Source organism: Pelodiscus sinensis, chromosome 6 (genome assembly GCF_049634645.1).
Source record: "Pelodiscus sinensis isolate JC-2024 chromosome 6, ASM4963464v1, whole genome shotgun sequence".
NCBI lineage: Eukaryota > Metazoa > Chordata > Testudines > Trionychidae > Pelodiscus > Pelodiscus sinensis.
The window spans coordinates 61040215-61053077 of record NC_134716.1 but is presented as its reverse complement, the minus strand read 5'-3'; the positions used below and the strand labels follow the sequence as shown (position 1 = coordinate 61053077).

Below are 12863 nucleotides of genomic sequence, written 5' to 3'. Positions count from 1 at the left end.
TAGTAGGGACTATTTATTACTCTTGGGGGAATTGTGTGTCACTGCATTTGCAGAGAATTCATGACCCCCCAGATTTCTTTGCTTATCTGCAGAAAAATGACTTCTAATGGGAAAGTAAAGGAAAGCCACAAGATTAATCTCAAGTTCCTCCCCAGCAGTGCAGGCAGGTCCGTTTGGGTGCCCAGAGGAGCTGGTAGAGACATAAAATTACTGCCATGTAGGGGGTGCTGGGCAGTCTTGTATGTTTGTGGGTGTGTATGTGACAGAGAGAGAGAGAGACTCTGATTGCAGCTTTCACATCATGGAGGGGCAAGGCTTTGGGGTCTTTCCAAGTTGGTCATTGTGGGGCAGGCTCTGTCCCTTCAGGCAAAGCAGAACGTAGCAGCTTGTCTGCTTAGTGAAGTGTTTCCATTGTTCTTAATGAATTCCCCAGGGAGTATAATACAAATGTAAAAATGTTAAGGCTTCTTTACATTGTCATAGTGATGTCAAGAAGCCTTGTTTTATGGCCTTATAAATGCTTATGGTACTTTAGTGATTAGAACAGGTTTAAATTTTTGGACTGAAAAAATTTCCTATCAAAATGTGGTCCATGAACCGTTTGTTACAGACTTTTCTGGACATCGTCAGTAATCATATAAATTGTGAGTTTGAATCCCCAACCCGCACTTGCTCTTCAGTTGCCCATGATGTAGCATTGGCTGTATATATTTGTTAACTAATAACTAGAAATACAGGGTCAATACTAGCTGCATTACTGTTAAAAGGAGTTTGGGGATTTACTTCAATGCTTGCCAATTCTATTCTCCATCCGTTGGACTGTAATTCAAATAAAATTATCAAAATAATTAAAACCAATGTGATTATATTGCATTATTTTAAGAAATAAAATATGTAGAATATGTAGAAAGTATTATGCATAGCATTTTTAGTTTTTTCGTGTAGAATTCCTAGTGAGTAATTTATCCCCCATGTCTCCTCTCTCTTAATTTTTTTGATTCTTCATTGTTGACAAATCAGTATGATTCCAGAGATTGCTGGCTAAAACATTTCTTGAAATTTTGGAAATGATCAGTTGTGATAAGTGCAGAAATGCTTTTTGAATTGAGTGTAAGGTCTTCACAAGGTTAACCAGTAAGTTTACTATAAATTGATGTTTCCATGGTGCTCTACCTTCCATTGCTATCTTTAAGTGATTCCTTTGCTTATATCAGTATAAACTTCTCCATGTTTGGACATTTTATCAATGAGACCTGGTCTGCACTTGGGTATAGCTATGTCACTCCACCTGAGCATAGCTATGTCTATATCTTCCTAAGTTCCTGTGTAGATACAGCTAGAATGGAAGAATATTTTCATTGAGTTTACTTACCAACCAATTCTGAGAGGCAGATTACCTGCTGTGATGGAAGGATAACCCCTTCCATCCCTGGAGGAAGCATCTACATGAGGGTGCTTAAGTAGCATAGTTGTGATGCTGTAGCACTTACAGTGTAGATACAACATCAGAACAACTCCACTTCATACAGATAGATTCAGATCTGCTGGAGCATTCATGCTTAAGATCTCTCTCTGCTAGATACCCAGAATAAGGAAAATAGTGTTAAATTAGGCCATCTCTATATGCAAAAGTATTGTTTTATTGTTTAAAAACCACAGGGGGCAGCTATGTTAGTTTGTAACTTTAAAAACAATGAGTAGTCCTATGGCACCTTAGAAACTAACAGAAATCTATAGTATCATGAGCTTTTGTGACTAAAACCCACTTCATCATGAGTTGGTGTGGAAATATATCTATCTAACAACAGAATACCGTATTTTCCGGTGTATAGGGCGACTGGGTGTATAAGACGACCCCCTATCTTTTTAATTAAAAGATAGGGTTTCATCTTATACCCCAGCGCCCCTCCGCCTCCTTTGCTCCCTGTGTCCCTGGTCTGCTGGAGATGGTCCCCAGCAGACCAGAGGCACCGGGAGCAAAGCCGCCAGGAGCGCCTGGGCTGCCCCCCCCCCCCCGCCGGAGCCCCTCCGCGGCTTTGAAAGCCTCGGGGGAAGCCGGCGGCGGGGCATCCCAGGCGCGCCTGGGATGCCCCCCCGCCGGCTTCCCCCGAGGCTTTCAAAGCCGCGGAGGGGCTCCGGCAGGGGGGCAGCCCATGTGCGCCTGGGATGCCCCCCCGCCGGCTTCCCCCGAGGCTTTCAATGCCGCGGAGGGGCTCCGGCGGGGGGGCAGCCCATGCGCGCCTGGGATGCCCCCCCGCCGGCTTCCCCCGAGGCTTTCAAAGCCGCGGAGGGGCTCCGGCGGGGGGGCAGCCCATGCGCGCCTGGGATGCCCCCCCGCCGGCTTCCCCCGAGGCTTTCAAAGCCGCGGAGGGGCTCCGGCGGGGGGGCAGCCCATGTGCGCCTGGGATGCCCCCCCGCCGGCTTCCCCCGAGGCTTTCAAAGCCGCGGAGGGGCTCCGGCGGGGGGGCAGCCCATGCGCGCCTGGGATGCCCCCCCGCCGGCTTCCCCCGAGGCTTTCAATGCCGCGGAGGGGCTCCGGCGGGGGGGCAGCCCATGCGCGCCTGGGATGCCCCCCCGCCGGCTTCCCCCGAGGCTTTCAAAGCCGCGGAGGGGCTCCGGCGGGGGGGGCAGCCCATGTGCGCCTGGGATGCCCCCCCGCCGGCTTCCCCCGAGGCTTTCAATGCCGCGGAGGGGCTCCGGCGGGGGGGCAGCCCATGCGCGCCTGGGATGCCCCCCCGCCGGCTTCCCCCGAGGCTTTCAAAGCCGCGGAGGGGCTCCGGCGGGGGGGCAGCCCATGCGCGCCTGGGATGCCCCCCCGCCGGCTTCCCCCGAGGCTTTCAAAGCCGCGGAGGGGCTCCGGCGGGGGGGCAGCCCATGCGCGCCTGGGATGCCCCCCCGCCGGCTTCCCCCGAGGCTTTCAAAGCCGCGGAGGGGCTCCGGCGGGGGGGCAGCCCATGTGCGCCTGGGATGCCCCCCCGCCGGCTTCCCCCGAGGCTTTCAAAGCCGCGGAGGGGCTCCCGCGGGGGGGGGCAGCCCATGTGCGCCTGGGATGCCCCCCCGCCGGCTTCCCCCGAGGCTTTCAATGCCGCGGAGGGGCTCCGGCGGCGGGGCATCCGGTGTACAAGACGACCCCCGATTTTTGGGGGATGTTTTTTAACATCAGAGGTCGTCTTGTACGCCGGAATATACGGGTAAGTACTTGCCAACTATAGGACCCATGTTAATTAAGCTAATTAGTTGGGCTGGATGTGTCCAATTCATAGCTTTTGAAAATGTTTAAAAAACAGTTTAGTTAAAATACTGCAAACCCCTTTGTAGATATTTTTGTTTTGGCTTGGGTGATTTTGGTTTATTTACTTCAGTAAAAAAGTGACTTAAGCTAACTAGAGAGTGACATGTTGAAGTAGAAATGTGTGCGTTCAAACTTGCACTAGTTTAAAAACAAACTTCTAGTTAAAATGCTGCAAATTTGTATATAGATAAGGCCATACATATGTAACAAAAATAATGCTTCCAAAACTGTACCTCAGTTCTGAGTAAAGAGATCATTTCAAAATCATTCACTAGTTCTGCAGAAATCAGTGGAATTACAGCAGAAGAAACACTTGCATGATTGGGCCCTGGACTTATGTGAAAAAAATTAATTTTCATCGCTGTGGTGTAAAATATTTTATACCATGTGTGACAACTCTTAAATTTGTAAGGATAGAAAATTGCTACATGACTATTTAATGAAAACAGTTAAAATGTAGTTTAAGAAATAATTTGACTGGTCTAGAGAAACATGAGTGTTATTTTAGTATATATTCTATCATGTTCTCCGTGAGTTTCAAAAATGTATAACTCATTTCAAAGACTCTCTCACCCCTCATATATAGCTCTCTGTAGCATGGGAACCATGGAGGTCAGGTTATTGTGTCTGAATTACACAGTTTCACTGGCTGATATTGACTGGCCTATAATTGAACAGCAGACCACAACTACTGATGCAGATCAGAGACTGGAGTGGCTGTGTAGTTGCACTGTGCTCTGGCCCTTAGTTGGTATAGGGAAAATTATATCACCCTACAGTATGGAGGTGTCTCCACAACACCTTTATATTTGAAATTTGCCTAGAGGACAATAATTAGGGTCTGAGAGACACTTCAAGATCACATCCCTGTCACAATAAAGAACAGTTTGGCTTCTAAGGGACTCCAGTCTTTCTCTTCCTCTGCCCCAACCCCCTTAGTGGAACACAATCTATCTGGTATCTGCTCTGTGTGTTCCAGAAATAGTTAGCATTAAGGAAGAGTGTCTCAGTAGGCATTTCCTTAAAATAGAAAGAACAAAATTGTAATTGTCTAGAATTTAAGTTTCTAACAGTAACCAAAAATATGCACAATTCTTGATGTCTGAGCAGTTATCGGTATATAATAGTTAAGTGGACATGAGCTGTTTGGACATAGTCTGTCTCTGTGACTACTGCTTCTTGTAAAAGCAGTTTCTAAACCATGAGACAAGACAAAGAATTTTTTATTCCTTTGTGGAGGTTGCCTTGTGGCCATGCCTTTCCATTCATTTTTGTTATTGATGGAGCTTTCATTATAATAGCAAAATCTTTCAGACCTAACTCACATCTGATTAGTCCACCTGAATTTAGGCCATTGAGCATTAGGAGCCTAGAGGCTTAGAAGCCCATTTTAATTCAGTAATCAGTGTTTTTATTGTGACTCTGTTCTGCATCATGGTTTGTTTGTTTTTTTTGTCTTGCTCGGTTGAATAATTTGATCAAACATTGCTTTTGTGATATAGAGTGGAAAGAGGTTTTCTTCAAATCCTAGAGCAGGGGTCAGCAACCTTTCAGAAGTGGCATGCTGAGATTTAACTTATTCACTTCTATTTACGGGTCTGCGTGCCATTGATGGTTTTTAAAATCAACAAAGTCCTATCTTACAGCAGCTTCATTCTAAATAAATTAAGATGCAGATCTTACCATTTAGTGTGATCCTTGGTCTTGCTTTGCCTTGCTTTGTTCTCTGATCTCAGGCTCATAGTTTGATACTTTAGACAGCAAACAAGCCTCTGAGTGTTCAGTCATTAATTGGCTCCAGGAGGGAAAAAGAAGTGACTTCATATGTGAAAATATCTGTTCACAGAAGTATGTAGATTCAAATGCTAAGACCCATGAAAATGCCACTTTCTTCAAACAGTCAAATTGCACAGGCAGGGAATTCCAACAGGTCATGATAGAGACCCTGCGATCTCTCTCTGTAGCCTCAAGTGTGTGCCACAGATCCCTAAACTTCAAAGCCTGTAAGTCTGAGCATTGTAATTCAATGAGCTTTGAAATCCTCAACACCCATTCACTGAAACACTGTCAAATCCATGTAGCTGGTATCAGAGTTGTCTGAGTTGATTAGAAAGGAAAACATCAGGCCAAAACATTGGAAATCTTGAAAACTGTCAGAAAATTCTGATGCAAGTTCTTGCATGTATGTACATTCTAATCTCAACAACACTGATGGTGCAATGTTTCAATAGTTCTTTTAGATGTTGGAAACAGCGGGAAGTCGAGGTGTCAATGTCCTGAAAAAAAATGGCGAGTTTTGCAACAAATGCTAACTTTTCATGTTTCAAAAAGACCCATAACAGTTTGGCCTGCACCCTGCAGAGGAAGGTTGAGTTCATTTAGAAGCGCAGTGATGTCAGTTAGAAACATTAGTTGCGTGATTCATTTGTCATCATCGAGTTCAGGATAGTTTTGATCTCTTTCTGACAAAAAGATCTTGATTGCATCAAGACAGTCCGAAAGTGTGGCAAAACCTTCCCATGGCTTAACCAACAAACACTGCCGTGAAGCGGAATGTCCTTGTATGCACTGTCCATCTCCTCAAACAGAGCTTGAAACTGCCAATGCATCAAGTCAGATTGAGCAACAAGTAAATTCATGATCTTCACCACCTTAGTTATCATCATTAAGCTGAGAGTTAGAAATCTTGGCAAAGATTTTCTTGATGAATAATGCAATGAAAATTTACCATCAGGTGGCCAATTTGATCCTCAGTGATCTTTACAAATCCCTTCCATTTTCTGACCATAGCAGGGGCACTGAAAATATTTCACATATCAAGTCCCCTTTCCTCAAAATGATTAACAAGCATCTTCACTAGATCACCCCCTGTTCTTGTGCCATGCATGGATTTTAGGCAGCATAGCTCTTCTCGAACTTCATCTGAGTCACAGTATCTTGCAAGAACTGTTAATCACAGTACGTCATTCATATCCACACGTTCATCAAGTGCAACACTAAATACCACTGCATCTTTTAATGCCACCGTCTATTATTTGTTAATGTTTTCTGCCATTTTACTTATGCGCCTCTCAACTGATCTGGCAAGCACGGGTAAGTCTTTTATTCTGGAGATGATTGTGTCTTTATTGAACAAACAATTGAGAAAAGCACTTCTCATATATTTTCTGTCTGTAAATGGCTTTCCATGTTTTGCAATCAAATGTGCGATTTTGTAACTTCCCTCTGTGACTTTATTTTTAATGACACAGAAGTTAGTCATTAAAGTTAAAGATACTGCTTTGCTTTCAGTACCTTGTGATGGCCAATTTGATTGACTCAGCCTTGTCTGCCTCATCTTGAAATGTTTCTCATGCTTTGTCTGAAAATGTCGTTGATGTGTGGGCAAACAATACTCTCACAACAAAGAGCACAAACAGCACAGTCTTTATGTTGAACAAATCCGTATTCATCTCTCCAAGAAGGCTGAAATGAGTGAACATCTGACTTTGCTTTCTTAGGAACCACCATTAGTGGCTGAGAACCAATTCTTTCTGCTGCCAGGGTCTCTGTTTTTGTTTTTGTTTTTTAAAAAATACGCTATTTTGATGGCTTTTCTTCTTCCCTCCGGCTTTGGGTGCCTCATAATAACACCAGGCCAATGCATATGGGAGAAGCTAGAGACGGTCAAAGAGCAATAGTTTTTCCAGTCAGTACTATGCATGTATGCAAAGAGCAAGGGTATGTCTACACTACCCCGCTAGTTCGAACTAGCGGGGTAATGTCGGCATACCGCACTTGCAAATGAAGCCCGGGATTTGAATTTCCCGGGCTTCATTTGCATAAGCGGGGAGCCGCCATTTTTAAATCCCCGCTGGTTCGAACCCCGTGTAGCGTGGCTACACGGGGCTCGAACTAGGTAGTTCGGACTAGGTTCCTATTCCGAACTACCGGTACACCTTTAAATCCCCGCTGGTTCGAACTCCGTGTAGCGCGGCTACACGGGGCTCGAACTAGGTAGTTCGGACTAGGTTCCTATTCCGAACTACCTAGTTTGAGCCCCGTGTAGCCGCGCTACACGGGGTTCGAACCAGCGGGGATTTAAAAATGGCGGCTCCCCTCTTATGCAAATGAAGCCCGGGAAATTCAAATCCCGGGCTTCATTTGCAAGTGCGGTATGCCTACATTACCCCGCTAGTTCGAACTAGCGGGGTAGTGTAGACATACCCCAATAGTTTTTTTCAGTCATATTACATATGCAATTGATTTTTCCAGTCAATAATATTCATTAAGAATGAAATGCACCAGTGATGTGGCCATCAACCACATTCAATATTTAAGCTCTGAGTTGGAGGCCATACGGGGGGAAATATGTGCACAGTAACCACTTTGCCAGGAGCTCTGCACATATCTGGGTGAACAGAGGAGGGATCATCAGATCCATATTTAAGTAAATGTGTTGGCTGTAGTATAAGTGGGGTGAAGTAGCCACTTACTGGAGCACAGACTGGAACAGTAGCCCTGGGACAGGAAGGGTCTGTTTTGCAGCCTAACACTCTGGTTGTGTGTGGAAAGGTGAATTTAAACTCCCCAGCCCACTTACATTCCTACATAAGCTAGTCACTCAAGGTTTATGAAGTTTTGTATTTAAATTCATTCCTTTTCATCTCAGATTGTTCCTAGGGAATCTGATTGCCTGATTTAGTCTTAAAATGTCCTTGATGCATTTTTAACCCTGTATCACTTATGTATCCTGTAAATTAGTATGATATTTATATTTAGTTTCATATATTTAATTCATTTGTCCACCATCCACTACTGTACCTGTTTATCACAATTGCAGTAGTGAGATGTGGCCCCGGCCCATGGAGCAGCCACTCCCGCCACGCAGCCCTGGCCCTAGATGCTGGATGAGCAGCCGCCAGACCATGTGGCCCAAGTCCTGGCCCTGGCTGCTGAGGAGCAGCTGCAGTGGCCCTAGTCCCTGCCCCAGCAGCCTGAGAAGCCACTGCTACCATGTGGCCCTGGCCCCAGCTGCCAGAGGAGCAGCCATTGGGCCATGTTGCCCAAATTCCGGCCCCAGCCACCAAGAAGCAGTCAGAGTGGCTCCAGTCCTGGCCCAAGTCCCAGCTCGTCTGCCAAAGGAGATTGCCTGGCTGAGCCCCCATGCACCCACCACCAGCCGCGGCAGCTCACCTGCTTCCACCAGCTCACTGCTGCGTGACTTAGGAATGGAATTGGGTGGGCGGAGAAAGGGGGAGCACTGGCTGCTCATGCATGGCCCAATCTGCAGTGTCCCCGCCTTCCCCCTAGAGCTGGTGCTGCAGCTGCATGCTGGTTGCGAGGTTCCAGAGGCAGTGCATATGGGGGAGAGGGGGCTGAGTTCCCACCGCACATGCCACTAAAATCAGCTCACATGCCTAGGTTTCCAACCCTGTGTTAGAGTATTAAGTTTTTTTCTGATAGGCAGGTGATAGCAGAAGTAATATGTTACGACCTTTAATATTTAGTCACTGAAGTGATGAGTCTCTATGGAAAAACTTTGGCAACTGAGCATCTATGCTTCTATTTGAAGTCATTACAAGTACCTCTGAATATTAAGCTGCTTTTATTTTGGTTCATAAATAATCGATTTGCAAGATTAATTGTAGGCACACAAAGTTTGCAAATCTTGGCCTTCACTTTTGCACATCTTGATTTTGCCATGTGTAACACAAAGGTAACACCCAACTCCTTGAAATACAGATAGGAATTATGCTGTAAAAGATCATTTGTTGTTTTAAGGGAACAAACTCCTGAATGCAATCATGTTTGAAATAATGTTGTAATCAAATCAAATAAAATCGTTGTAATGACAGTTGATTGCTGTTCAGATTAAATGTTGTAATGGGCTTGAGCCAATATTGCATTATTTATTATAATAAAATCTGATATTTGGGGAAGAAGAGACACCTGTTTCAGTTGTTGTCTGGATCTTTTTTTAGTTGTGCTCCATTTTTTTCCCAGGAGGTGCTGAAGCAACTACAAGGAAGCATTGAAGATGAGGCAATGGCTTCTTCTGGACAAATTGATTTGTTGGAGCGGCTTAAAGGTAAATTTGAAGATTTTTTTAAAGTAGGTTTACTTGCTTGCCAATCTTAGTTGCCAAGGTGTAATTTTCGAAGGATACCAAGTCCCATTGACTTTCTCTGACCCTTAAAAACCTTGTCACTTTTGAAAATGGGACTAAAGATCCTAAATCCCTTAGAATAGAATTCTCTGAAGTACCTAAGTCTCCATGCAAAATACTACTGATAAACAAGCTACATTTTATTGAACTTCAGTAAAACTACTTTTGACTTTTATTGCACAATAATGATTTATTATCTTTTTGTTTAGCTTAATAACATGATCCTCCAAATGTACAATCAAGGTTGGTTGGTTTACACAATATTTGCTTTGGGATTTGTAGAAGAACTTGTTTGTTTCCACTAGGAATGTAATAGTTAACTATTTAGATGATTAACTGATAAGCATGAGCTTATTGGTTACCATAAAGGTTACGTGTCGGCTCCTTGCTCTGCATTCAGGGAGCCAGCTCCCATACTGTGCTTCTGGCTCTGTAAGAGCCCACAGTGTGGGGACAGGCAGCCAACTCCTTGGGAACGGAGCCGGGAGTCAACTTAAAAGCTGGCTCCCAGGGAGCTGGCACGCACCCTGCACTGCTCCCTGTGATAGAGACAGAAGAACAGGGTGACAGCCAGCAGGGTGGCAGGTGGGAGCCATCTGCCTCCCCTGGTTGCAGGCTCTGAAGTATAAAGCTTATACTGCAGGGCCCACAGCACAATTGTTTCCCTGGAAGTAGGGCTGGCAGCTGGGAGCTGGCTCCCAATGAGCTGGCTGTGCTGTAGGCTCTGAAGTATAAGCTTTATATTGCAGAACCTGCCGTGTGTAGCTGCAAAGATATTTAACAGTTACATAGGTACCTAATTATCTGCATTTTAACATCCCTAGTTTCCACCATCCTGAAGCCAAATATATACACAAAAACACACACAAAATATAAAATTAAAGTGCAAATAATCTTTTAGGTTTGTTGTTAAGATTCTGCTCTTCAAAGATTTGTTCTTTATTTTTCATTCAGAACTGAATTTGGATAGCAGTAACTTTCCTGGAGTGAAGCTAAGGCCAAAGATGTCCTTGCGTTCATATGGAAGTAGGGAAGGATCTGTGTCAAGTCGTTCTGGAGAATGCAGCCCTGTTCCAATGGGATCATTTCCAAGAAGAGGGTTTATGAACGGAAGCAGAGAGAGCACTGGTTATTTAGAAGAACTAGAAAAAGAAAGGTAATTTTTAATTGGTGTTCATTGTGCTTTGACCTTGTTTTAATTTTATAAATATAAACTTGATGATATTTTTAAAATAAAATGAAAAAATCCCCACATTCTAATATCATTCAGGCATCACTTGTATTTATTTTGGACAACAAGTAATTAGAAGTAGATGAATACTTACATCTGTTGTAGATTTCTGGTTCCATTAAATAAAGAAGAAGAAAGTAGCAATTAAAACATGTACAGTGTTTGTCCTTATATGATCCACAGTTGCAGTTGAGGCAGCTGACTGTGGATTCTTTAGGTCAGCCGTGTCTGAGATAGTGTTAGCATGTTTGTTACTCAGTGTTTTCTTTTGCTTTAAAAAAAAAGGCAGAAAAAAGGACTTCATCTGGTACTGGGTTTAAGATGTGTCCTTGTGAGTCAATAATGCCCTTTAATAATGGACATTCAAGGTACTTATGCCTCAGCATATTTCAAGGCACATTCTAGAGAGATGATCCATTTGCAAGATTTTCTTGAACAGAACACAAAAGGCAAGAAGTTTACCTGAAGCTCTTTTTAAAGAACAGGACTTCAGATGTAAGACCTTCAGAATCTCACAGATTTTGGTTATAAACAAAAAATTTAGAGCAAAGGGTGATTTTTTTTCCCCTAATGATTCTAAAAATCTTAGTCATTTGCTTCATAACACGACACTACAGTGATGATTTATATTTGCAAACAGCAGAGAGCAAGATCTGAACTTCTCTTTCAAGAGGTTATACATGTTGGGAATTGGTGTGTAGGCATGAAAATTGCACTTCATGTACCATGTTTGCAGAATGTTGTGATGGACTTCCTCAGCAGGCAGTTTTCAAGCTACTACTAACAGTCAGTGAGGTAGGCAATCATTTTCAAAAAGCTAGGTCCATTTGCTACAGAACTATGTGTGACGAAGGGGAATAAAAAATGTTACAAGTTGAGTTCCAGAGATAGCCAGGATCAGAGATCTCTGTCTGGACTCCAAATCTAATGTATACATATCCTCTGATTCCACTACTCCCAAGAATCATCACTAATGAGCTAAGATGATCATGCTGGCACTCGTCGGACCAAGGCAGTTCAGATTTTTAAACCTGATAAATCTCTGTTTGTCCTCCCATCTAATTACAGTAGACTTCCGATAATCCGGAACCTATGGGACCTAGGTGGTGCTGGATTATCAGATATGCCGGACTATCAGGAGGTACTATAAGCTGGTTATATATATATATATACTGTATATATTATATACTGTATATAAAGTCTTCTAAACCCTTTTTATTGTACATACTGTATACAGTATACTGTAATGTTTTAGTTTTTTTAAGCCTTTTTTACCCTTTTTGCTCAGTTCAGCTGCTGCCGCTGTTACCTTGTGACTCATTTTTTGCCAAAGGTCACTCACTAGGCTCTTGCCATTTTGATGCTGGACTATCAGGAGTGCCGGACTATTGGATGCCGGACTGTATTGGAGTTTTACTGTAGTTCTTCAGCCAGATGTAATATCAAAAGGAAGAAGCAGATGTTTCCTTCAGATCTTCCATGCACCTCATACCATGAAGCCTCCCGACTAATATCAGTAGAGAGAAAAGCTACTCTGCAGAAGTATAAAATATCCTTTTTCTCAGCAGAAAGGACTCTTCTAGGTGGTTTATTCAGTAAATCTCACCAATATTGGTTCTGTCTCAAACTCACATACCTGATATACTAGATTATCTCATGTCCTTAAAGAACTGAAGATTGAAAATTCCCTTAAGGTTCACCTAGCAGTCATTTGATCTTGACATGCTCCTATTCAGGGCCATTGAACACGCTCATGACCTGCAGTAGCTAGATTCTTGAAGGTCCTTATTCAGGTTTCTCCCTAGCCAGCAAATCCCTCCTACCATGGGATTTTGACCTATTGCTGATGGTTTTATCCTTAGAGTCCCTACCTACATATTTCCTCTTCCACTTGTCCATCAAAATAGCCTTTGTAGTGACTATAATATTGACTGTAAGGGCAGTAGTATGATGGAACTTCTATTCATGGTATTTCATAGGGACAGCAGGATGATCTTGTTTTTCCAAAGCTAGTCTTAGACTTCCATTTCATCCAAGTACTGTAGTATACTTGTCTGTATTTTTCCTATGCCACATTCCAACAAAGGCAAAAGTAAAGTTCACACCAGTATTATCCTTCTATCTAGATAGAATTAAGTCATTTAGGGCATCCTCTTACTTACTTGTTGCTTATGTAGGTATGGATGAGCATG

The 12863-nt window shown here is 43.6% G+C and overlaps 1 protein-coding gene across 11 annotated transcripts in view; it reads left to right on the top strand.

Moving 5' to 3' along the window:
• The window catches only part of APC (APC regulator of Wnt signaling pathway), a 182925-nt gene that overhangs the window by 73739 nt on the left and 96323 nt on the right, over positions 1-12863 (top strand). For 10 of the 11 annotated variants that reach the window (XM_075932018.1, XM_075932016.1, XM_075932017.1 and 7 more), the window contains 2 exons: positions 9278-9362; positions 10395-10596. In XM_075932018.1, the coding sequence (XP_075788133.1) occupies positions 9320-9362; positions 10395-10596 (245 nt within the window). In that variant the 5' untranslated portion in view covers positions 9278-9319. The remainder of the gene's footprint in view (positions 1-9277; positions 9363-10394; positions 10597-12863) is intronic. The other variant, XM_075932014.1, reaches the window with a different exon arrangement.